Source organism: Manis pentadactyla, chromosome 1, assembly GCF_030020395.1.
Source record: "Manis pentadactyla isolate mManPen7 chromosome 1, mManPen7.hap1, whole genome shotgun sequence".
NCBI classification, from domain to species: Eukaryota; Metazoa; Chordata; class Mammalia; order Pholidota; family Manidae; genus Manis; species Manis pentadactyla.
The window spans coordinates 73,101,315-73,112,052 of NC_080019.1; the positions used below are offsets into that span (position 1 = coordinate 73,101,315).

Below are 10,738 nucleotides of genomic sequence, written 5' to 3' on the forward strand. Positions count from 1 at the left end.
GAGGGCTATTGTATCCACAGTCCTTTTTCATGATACGCCACCCACAAAAATATCTGGAAGGCAGAATGGTGTGACAACAAGAGCAAGGCCTGGGAAGTTAGACAAGAGCCCACGGCCTGGCACTGCCACTCCTAGGGCGGCTGACTCTGGCCAAGGTGCTTGACCCCTGTGAACCTCAGTTTCTTCATCTATGCAATGGGGATGGCAATAATGAATTACCTTACAGTAAGGAGGGTCAAATGTGATGACATATTTAGAAAAGAAGCTGGCCCAGGGCCCGCTTCATGGCTGGAGCCGGTGAACTCTGACGATCTGACCAACTCCTCAGACCTCATCAGGCACGTGTGGCATTGGCCCTCTCTGCTGCTCATCTAGGTCAAAGACACAGGCCACGGCAGAGAATGCCCAGGCCCAGACAGATGCTCTGGGCACAGAGGGTGGGCTCAGTGGTGGCAGCCATCAGTTTGCATTCCTGGAGAAGTCCCTGAGGGAAGGGCAGTTGGGGCAGACCCCATGCTGAGCCACTCCATCCTCTTCTCAGTGGGTGAGATGTGGGGGCCATGGTGGGCTCCTGCTCCCAGTTTTCTCTGGCCTTTGCCACACCAGCCCCAGAGGGCAGCTTACAGAAGCTTGATCCCAGAGCAGGGACTGCCCAGTCTGGTGCCTCTTCTTCACTGAGAGACGGAGCTGACCTGGAAGTATTTGCTCCCTATCCCAGGCCCCCAGGGGTGGCCTCTCGTGCAGAGGTGTGCGAGTCCTCCATTGCTAGAACTGTTGAACACACGTGCCGCCTGTGGGCTTTACCCTGCCGCCTGTCCCAGGCCCCAGCAGGTGGCAGGCCATCTTTCCCAGCCCTGACCCTGTCTTTCTGGGTTCTTCGGACTTCATGTGTTGGGTGACTCCTGTTCTACCTTGCCAGGGTTTCCTGGGGTCCCCTTCCTAGCTGCTCACCCAGGCAGCTGCTGTGGTTGATGAATGATTGATAGGACCATAAGGGAGTTTCTACAGACTTCAGTATTGTCTTCTCTCCTTAATTTAACTCCAATCCCTGGGGACGAGTACTGGGCCTTCTCTTCTCTTGCTTTATCGCCATATTTAGGAGCTCTACAAAGCTGGGTTGGTTAATTTAATTCAGTTTAATAAACACTCATCAAGCATCTACTATGTTCCAGGCCCTCGGCCCTTAAATCAGACCCAGCTCTCTGAGAATATACAGGAAGCAGTATCTCCTATGCATTCAATTCAGTTCAGGACTAATTATAAAAAGCTAGATTTCAATTGGCAGGACAATAGAACATTTTCTTAAAGAAGAAAACAAAAGGGCAACGCAGATCCCCTGGGGAATCCTCACAGGGACCACAGGGAAACCTCGACTAGCTGAGGAAAGGTGAACTGTGTTTTGCAAGGAACGTTCCCTGTCCAGCCCTGCTGCTCAGTTAGGCCCCAGGCTGCCCAGTGACCACTCACTGGACTTGGGAAGAGACTTTGAGGCGCCGCACGCCTGCCGTTGGGAACTGCCTGGAGTTGATGTAGGAGACCTTCTGGAGGGCACGATTGATGTTCCCAATGTCGTCACCTTCCATCACCAGGATGGACTGCGAGGGGTTGAAGTGATACTGAAAGACAAAGGAGGTATCGTGGGGAGAATGGTCAGCACCACACCTTGTCCCGTGGAGGCTCCCCTCCATGAATGCCCACCAAGGCCAACACAGGCATCCCCGAAACACCTGCAAGGCCAGCAGCTGTGTGCATGATGACCTTAGAACCTCTCAATGATCCCTGCTCCTCCCCCACAGACTCCAGGACCTCCCCTGTGAGTGTCCCCAGGGATTATGAACCCTCATCCCGAGCTGCAGGAGGGGACTCTGAAATCCCAGTTACTGTGCCAGTGTAGCCCCACTCTTTGTGGGGTGGCCCTGCTCTGTGCCACTGTGGGGTGCTGACCAGAAACTTTTAGCCCTTGGACTGCCCACCCCTCAGCTGACAGCCTAGACATGTGGGGCTCCTTTTGCTGTTCATGTCTTTGGCCTTGAACTGCCCCTCAATTCACCCTGCACCCCACCTCCTGGCCCAGGCCCCATCTTCTCAGATTCCAAATTTAAAGCTCATTTTCCAGCTTATGGCTCTTCTCTCTCAGATTTGATTCTTGGTCTTGCTTTCCTGGTGCTAAACTCTGGTTTCCTATGAGTTTTACTCGTTTGCTGTTTTCATGCCTGCTAGGTGCCCTCTGTTTGTTATCTATTCATTCCATTCCGAGTCCCTGATATCCCATGTGGTGAAGGCCCAGGGGCTGCATTGTTCCCCACTGAGTCCCTTGAGTCCCCAATCTAGACAGACTAGATACAGACTTCTGCTTCTCACCACGTCACCCCAGCCCAGCAGTTACTCTGGGTGGAGCATGAAGAACTGCCTTTGTACTGGTCTGAGATACTGATCGGGACATGCTTTGGAGCAAGAATTATTAGCAACTGCTACCAGTAAGATGTCAAAAACATATCTGTGGCTTCAGTTTATATGTCCAATGCTCATGGCACAGGAGAGGGAGACATGGATATATTGTTATGTATCTACTTGACAATAATTATTTATTTTTAGATAGATAATATATTCACATGCTTCAGATATATGTGTATATATGTGCTAAGTGAAATTGTCCATCTTATTCCTGTTTTCTGCCCACCCAGTTTCCACAATCCCATTCCTTAGGGAGTCACTGTTACATTAATCCCTTAGTGGCAAATTGCATTATTGTTCATGATTAGCTGCTTCCCTTCCCAGGGGAGGTTTACACAGGCCTGCCCTACTGTCAACAGACTTGATCATGGGACTTATGGTGCCTTCCCCTGCATGATATACATTTTTGCCCTGTTGCACTCAGTGATCATGTGACTTGCTTGGCCAATGAAATGCAGACAAAAGTATTGCTTGATTCACACTCATGTGGAAGATTTAGCAGCCCGTTCATGTTGCCATGCCTCTTTTCTTCTGCCACGAAACCTGCAAAGTTCTCGCAGGGCCTGGTGCATCCACCCGGGTCTCACAGTGAGGGTGGTGTGGAGCGGAGCTGCAGCCAATCTATAATCGATGTGATGTGTGAACAACCAAAAAATGCTTGTTGTGTTAGCAACTGAAATTTCTAAGCTACTTGGTACTGCAGCATAACTTAGTCTATCCTGACCACTATACTTAAGCATTCTTATGAATATAGATTTCCATTTTTTTCCCTTTCTTACATGGAAGGTAGCTTATTACACACTACACTGTACTTTGTTTTTTGGTTTAGCTCTTATTTCAGAGATCTTTACTCATAATCTTCTGTATTCCTTTTACAGCCATATAATATTCCGCTGAGTAGGTAAGTTGAAATTTATTTAACCAGTCTCCTATGGGCTTTGGATCATTTCCAGTCCTTTACTAATTATGCCACAATGCATAACCTTGTACCCATAACATTTCACATGTGTGCAAATATCTATCAGACAAATCCCTTAATGTAAAATTGTGAGAGCAAAGAGTATATGTACTTTAAATTCTGACAAAAGTTGCCAAGTTCCCTATTGCTAGGGATTATATCAATATATACTCCCTTTCACTGTGTATGAGAAAGCGTCTTTTTCTCAAAACCTCAACAAAAGATTATGGTGCCAGACTTTGGGATTTTTTTCCAGTCTGACAGGTGATAAGTGCCATCTCAGTGTAGTTTCAATTTGCATTTTACTGAATGTGTTTCCATGAATTCAAGGAAAAATGTCAATTAACTTTTCCCTGATCTGACTTGGATGTCTTTATATGAGCTCCTTGTTCTGTTTCTGGACCCTAACAAAGCGGATGCCTCATGAGCACTGCTGATGACATTGATCCACATAAATCCCTTGCATTGCAACCCTAACCAATGAAAGCTCTATCTTTGTCTCCTTCAAAGTGTTTTTTTGTTACCTCCCCCTTGAGGCCTCTCCAGCTTCCCTCACTGAGAGCCCCACTGGGTTCCTACAGTGATTCTGAAATGGTCATCAGTTATTACTGTGCAGTGACCCTGAGCTCACTGAAGACAGGGGCTCCAACTCCTGCCCCTGAATCCCAGAACCGAGCCCTACTGCCATGCATGCCCCCGTTAGATGGATGAGTGAACGGTCCCTGGGCCCACGTTTTACTCAGTATCATCTCCTGTTATTCCCCAAAAGGACTCTTTTTTGTCAGTCACTGTCTTTTCGATCAAAGCTCTGTGGGAGTCATCATCCGTGCTGGCCAAGCCCCGCTCTCCTTCCTCCTGGGGCTTTCTGGGGGCTTCCACTGCCTTGCACCAGGTGAGGGTGGGGCCATATGACTGCGCCTGACCAATGAGATGTGACAGGAAGTGACGTGGGCCCTCCTGGGCTGAGGCACTGACATGTCTACTGGATGCTCCAGCCTCTTTCTGCCTCCACTTTGGTGGCCTGTGGCTTTCTTGGCAGAAACCCACCCCACCTCCCACATACAGTGAGAGAGAAAAATGAACTGTTAAGGATTAAGCCATAGAGATTTAGGAGTCATTTGCTGCTGCTATCCCTTAGCCCTCTTGGGAGAATTCAGCCCTTCTGAGGAGTGATTCTCATTTCCCTAAAGCTCCGTGGCATCTCTGAAGGCTCATGGGCTGTGTGGACTGTGGTATCCCAGCTCCAGGACAGCTTTTGATGATTTTCTTCCCCTTTCTGGACTTTATTTCCTCATGTAAAAATAATGAGGATATTAATAGCTCCCTCTCTGGGGCTTCAATGACATAATGTATATAAAATATCTAGCAATTCAAAGGTGTTCAGTCTGGGATAGCTTTTATTATGATTCTTCATATTGTGATTATTTCTGCACTGAGTGCAGCATAGATTATGCAGCACATTGCCGTGCTGGTCCTGCCCTCTGCTCTCTCCCTGTGACCCAGCTCCCTCCTGCCCTCAATGCCCTGAGCAGGTGTCCCTGAGCTGTGGGGTCTAACCACAAGCACTGCCCTCGGAGCTGGGTTCCGGGGCCCCAGGCAAATGCACAGGGGATGCCCCGGTCAGCCTCCGGGAAGGCTCCTCTCTTGCCCTAGATGACTCACCAGCTTAGTGTGCTAGCCATGGACCTGCCTGCTCTGGGGAGTCGTTCCTAGTTCTGAGTGTTTCCCAAAGCAGCCGATTTCAGATCTGAACAGATTCAAGGACATTCTTCTGAAATACTACTTAGGTTCCTGCCTGTTTTTTCAGCACCCTGCTCCGATCCCTTTTAGAGCAGAGTCCTGTGGAAACAGTACAGAGTCCTGCTGTCTGTCCGTCTGCCACTCCAGCCAACCATGAACACCTTGAGGGCAGAGGCCCCTAACATTTCCTCGGTGTCACCACAGGGTCTAACACATGAGGAACCTGGGACAAAATGCAGAACCCCGCAAAGGGGGCCGACCTCCACGCCTCGCATGAGAGCTGAACAGGAAAACCACAGTTCTCCCAGAGGCTTGGATCGGCAGCACCCTATGGCAGCTGGCAGAGGGCACATTGGCATGGCAGCCACCTAGCGAGAGGTGGGGTTAGGCAATGTCGGATCTATAGTTAACACTCTTGCCTATCTGCCTGAGCATCCTGGGGGCTGCCACAGGGCATGAAGCTGGGCACTGGCTAGCCATCAACATAGTTCTTGCAGGATCAGTAAAACCCTCCCCCATACAAAGTTTTTGTTTGTTTGGTTTTTGAAAACTGAAGTGTTCCCAGCCCTGTGGAATGACAGAGTTGGTCTCTGGTTGTGTGGGACACTGGGTAATAATGGCACTATCACAGGGGCAGTAGAGGGCCTCCTGGGGACCTAGCAAAGGGTGACATTGCTTACTGTCCCTTGGGAAGCTCTACTGTGGCCACTGTGATCCCTTTTTTTGAGCTAAGAAGCTGCTAGACAGATGGCCTTTGCAAACTGTCAGCTTTCTTAAAGTTGGCCCTGTCACCAGCCACCTAGCAGGCTGGAACAGCAGTGAGATCCCTGCCTGATACCCTGGCCTGCTCCTCAGGGAACTTTGCTGTTCCCTTGGCTACCTGCCAGTCCCTCTGGGCTGGGCCAGATGAAGCATTGCCCCTTACAGGCTCTTCTGCCACAGTCACCCAGGCTTACTGTTCAGAGGAAGCTTGGACAGCAGCAACTGTCAAGTACAAGGCCAGCCCAGCAGGAGAAGGAGCTATGATTTGTTGAGAGCCTATTTATTAGGCTTGTTAGGGGTGATCTGTATTTATGTACCTGTATCTATATCATCCCATCTATCTCTCTATATATCCCTTTTCTATATCTAATATATATGTAAATATATAGAGATATATGAAATATACATAAAATGCAAATCTCACAACAGTACTACAAAATAATATTAAGTCCATTTAATTCAGGAGGGCATTGGGCTTAAAGGATTAAAGTACCTTGCCCAAGGTCACCCAGCTAGCAAATATCCATACTGTGACTTGTACCTAGGAGTGTCTTGTTCCAAAGTTCTTGCTCTTTCTCTGCCTGCCACACTGTGGAGATGACAAATTGGCAGGGATTTGTTGTGAAAAAAAGAATACCTGAAGGGTATTCTTCAGGGATGTGGCTATTCTACAGTTTCTTGTATGGACACAAGACAACCAATTGATAACTACCCCGACCATTTAAGGCCTCCAGACATGCTGGAGAAATAGTCAGAAACATGTACAGTCTAGGGGAAAGCAAGTCAAAAGAGGAACCTGTGCTGGGCCCTGTGAGCAAACGGGCTGTTTCTTTATTTGCAGGAGGACCTCACTTCTTTTGACTAATGAGAGCGGAGGATGGAGGCCAGGAATGGGCAAAGGGAATAATAGTCATTATCTAGAAATGAAATGAGGGCTCGAAGGAGGAAGGGTAAGAAAGAAGGAAGTCTTGGTAATTTTCAAGAATGTCTTCTAATCTGAGTTGCTGGTGTGGAGGAAAGAGCACGGAGTTGCTTTGGACAAGTCCCTGAGCCCCAATCGCCTTATTTCTGAAATGGGGTCATAATATTTAATTTATCGTGAAGAGTAGTGATAATGAACTTTAAAAAGCCCCCAGTGGGAGCACTGACAATTGCGTCTTATCATTAACTTCTCACACAGCACTCTAGTTCTTGCCAGCTGCACCCTGAGAATGGATAAGGGTCCTTTGCAGGGGCTGGTCACCACCAGGTGGTATCCTGAAAGCTCGGGTTAGCCTCTCCCACCTGGCTTCTTGTGCCTCTTAGTTTAGTGCTTCCTCTTTTCATAAGCTGTGACTGGTAGGCAGAAATTGCTGTGCTTCTTTATAATTCTAAGAGTGTGTGGCTTTGAAGTCCAGCATCTTTGGTTTATTTGTTCTGTAGTGCTTGGAATCCTGAAATTGTGGTCCCACAGGATGGTCCAGAGCAGAGCTGATGCACTCAGAGGCAGGGAGTGAATCCAGAATCAGACAGAGAGGAGGGGTGGAGGACAGATTTCTGCATCACTGGGTTGACAAAATGTTAAGAAAACAACACAAACAGCTGGTCAAAGATCAAACCCCAGATGCTCCACGTGAGGATCCCTACATTAGATGTGCCATGAGGGGCTTGCCTGGACCAGCGGCCATGAAACAGACCAGCAGAAAGCTGCCTTTCTCATATGAGGCAGTCTTGTGAGTCTTCCTTCGATGACAGGTGATGGGTTATTGAGCACACCTGTGCCTATGCCTGTGTATTTAATGTTCTGGAAACCTCCTCTGGCCTTACCCTTTCTGCGTCCTCCTCTCATCCCATCCCCTCTCCCTCCGAGCCCAGCCTTTAGAGGGAAATCCTAAACCCCACCCCGTCCAGACCACGCTCCTTTGCCTGAAGCCCTTCAGTGGCTCTCTGTCTGCGACAGACCCGTAAACACCCAAGCACAGTTAACAAGGTTCCATTGGCATGGTTCTGCCTAGCACTCTGGTTGCACTTTCTACCTTTCCTCCATGATTTGGGCACCTGTAGCACTGGCCTTCTTGGAGTAACTGCACACCGCAGGGCTGCTCATGTTCCTGGGTCTGCCCACGGTGCCTGCCCTGTACTCCCCAACACCCCCAGCCTTTTTTCCTGGCTGATTCCTGCCCAGGCTGAAACATTCTGCTGACTTCTCCTTCCCCGAGGAGCCTCCCCGAACTGCTATTCCTCCAGGTTCTGGAGGTCTGGAGCAGGACTGCCTGGGTTCAAATTCTGGCTCCATTCATTACTAATTCTAGGATACTAGACAAGTTTCCTTTCTCTTCCGGTCCTCAGTTCTGCATTTGCAACATAGGAACGCTCACAGCACCTTCATCAGAGCATTGCTCTGGGGGCTTGAGTGAGTTACTGCCTATAAAGTGTTCAGAACGGTGCCTGCTACTTGGGAGGGCTCAGTGCACGTTAGTGCTCATAGTCACTGCAGCGGCTGTCACACCGGATTACAAACATCTGCTCGGGCCACTGACTTTCCCGAAGAGAGTAGGCTTGGAATGTTCAGTTCGTGTCCCTCGGCGAGCCCCGACCCGCGTGCATGGGCATCCACAGAATGCTTGTTGAAGTGACCCCAACTTAAAGAAGAGCATGATGCACTCGGTCACTAGCCCCTCTGAGACCACCCCATGTCAGAGCCCCATGAGACCCACTGATGGCATAAATAAGAGGGCTTTCTGTTGGAGGGATGACTCCTGGTCCAGGAGAGGCAGGCCCCGGGCAGGAGGTTAGGGCAGAGCTCTGTGGGCAGCACTGGGCAGGGGATGGGAGGCAGGGAGGAAAACCTCGGCTCTGGTCACACCCTCCTTGGGAAGTGGCCAAGAAGGGGTGGGGGGCCTTGGGGGGCTGCCCTGTGGCCCTGGAGGCAGAGGGTGGGCCACTCAAATTCCGGAGAGGCGTCCGAAGAGCTGCCTGCTTTCACTGGGGTCCATCATGAATGAGCAGGGCCTACAGTGATGTTTACCCTGCTATTTGCTGAGGACCCCAGGGGCTCCATGCCGGCAGGTGCCCCTAAGGTCCAGGTGAGGCCAGAACCACCCCTGCTGATGGGGAGGCCCTCCTGAGGACAGCTAGCCACTCCCTGCCCTCTCAGGGGGCGCTTTCCTCAGAGCACAGCTTTGATTTGGTTGGATCGCGTGAATGTCTTTATTTTGCGTGGATGATAAAAATTGTGAGTCTGCTCATGTTCCCTTTGACTGCCAGAAATCGCTCGAAGCCCAATCTGTGTTTCAGTTTAACCATGTAAGACCCAGAGACCTCCACATTTGCTTTCAGTTTGAGCCCCACTCCAGACTGACCTTCCTTCCTAATTTGTATTTTACATGGCCCAAACTTTTTATTCTGTTTTAAAAATATTTTTGCATGTTACTTTTTAATATTTTTAATGTTCATGCAGGCTACGTCAGTTCCTTTGGAAAATAAACAACAAAGCCACCAGCCAGCCTGGGAACAAGAGGTAGACGTTGACCATGGGCCTGCTTCTGTGCAGGGAACTTCTGCACAGAGGCTTTATCTAGGAATCTCAGGAGACAGCAGAAGTCCACGGTGGAAGTCACCTTCACGCATCTGCCCCCTGGGGCAGGCTGTTTTTGCTGCAGCACCATCTCTGTGCTACTGAGCAGGGAAAGATTCCATTTCTCAGGGTGCACTGGTGCTGGCAGCCTCTTAAAGCACCGTTTTATTGTGGGTGATGCCGCTCCCTCCTTACCTTTATTCCTTGGCCAAGGCTTTCCAGGGAATTTATATCCAGCCCTTCCTTGCAGGCCTGCAGGCAGGAAATCACCTTCTGACTCTCCATTTTGCCAGGGCGGATGGTGAGACTGGCTAAGCTGCCATGGAAGAACTGAGCAAACCGCGGTTTCGTGACTTCTCCTCCTATAAGAAAAACAACACCAGTAGGCGTCTTGTGGGGATCGCGTGTGAAACACCAGGTCAAGGCACCTTCTGGGCAGGGATCCGAGGATGTGGTGACTGTCCCCTAACCCTGAGCTTTTCCTTTGGAAAGGTGAGCTCAGCAGCCAGAATCTCAATGAGACGATGTTATTTGCCACCAAGACCTTGGCACTCCCCAGCTGCACTTGATTTAGAAACCCTGACATCTCTGAATTTTAAAGCAGTCACTTCCAGAGGCATGAACTGTGTTAGAAGACATTAAGGGCCTACAGAGGAAAAACAGGAGGGACAAGGAAACTTCTACTGATCAAAGGCCTGCAGTGTGCCAGGCTGTCTGCTATGGTCTGAGCAAGCCTGCAAAGAAGGTCTCATTCTTCCAACTGATGCACAAAGAACCCTGAGACTCAGAAAGGTTGAGGGACTTGCCCCAGGGCACACAGCTAAATGCTGGAGCTGGTACTCTAGTCCTGCTCTGTCTGACCAAAGCTGGCATTTGCTCCCCTCTATTCCACTGAGAGGTTGGCATGCAATTGAGGAAACCTAGAAACCCTTCATCCATGGGCCCCAGCTCTCTCAGCAATGGTTTCATTTCATATGTGCTCAAATTTAAGTTCTTTGATATAGAAAGACTTCCCTGATTTTGTTCTGCCTCTGATTTTCTTCTCATCACTTGCTTCCTGTTCTCTCACAGGCTGACCTGAGCCCTGCCTGAGCTCCAGGTCTGCTTGTCAGCATGTGAAATTTTTCCATGCTGTTTGTGTTAAGTCACCTCTTCCTATTTTCTCCTTGGTTTTCCATAGATCCCTAAAAAGAAGCCCCTAAGGGCCATTTGGATCCTTGCCTCCTCCAGTACAGACCCCTTCTATCTCTGGGCAGCCCACCGACAGA

General features: G+C 49.5%; 1 protein-coding gene across 1 annotated transcript in view; it reads right to left on the bottom strand.

Annotated features, from left to right (window-relative positions):
* Window positions 1–10,738, bottom strand: part of CLSTN2 (calsyntenin 2) — a 556,759-nt gene that overhangs the window by 8,000 nt on the left and 538,021 nt on the right. The window contains exons 10-11 of the mRNA XM_036877289.2: window positions 9,666–9,832; window positions 1,468–1,616 (exon numbers count right to left, since the gene is read on the bottom strand). Of these exons, the coding sequence (XP_036733184.2) occupies window positions 1,468–1,616; window positions 9,666–9,832 (316 nt within the window). The remainder of the gene's footprint in view (window positions 1–1,467; window positions 1,617–9,665; window positions 9,833–10,738) is intronic.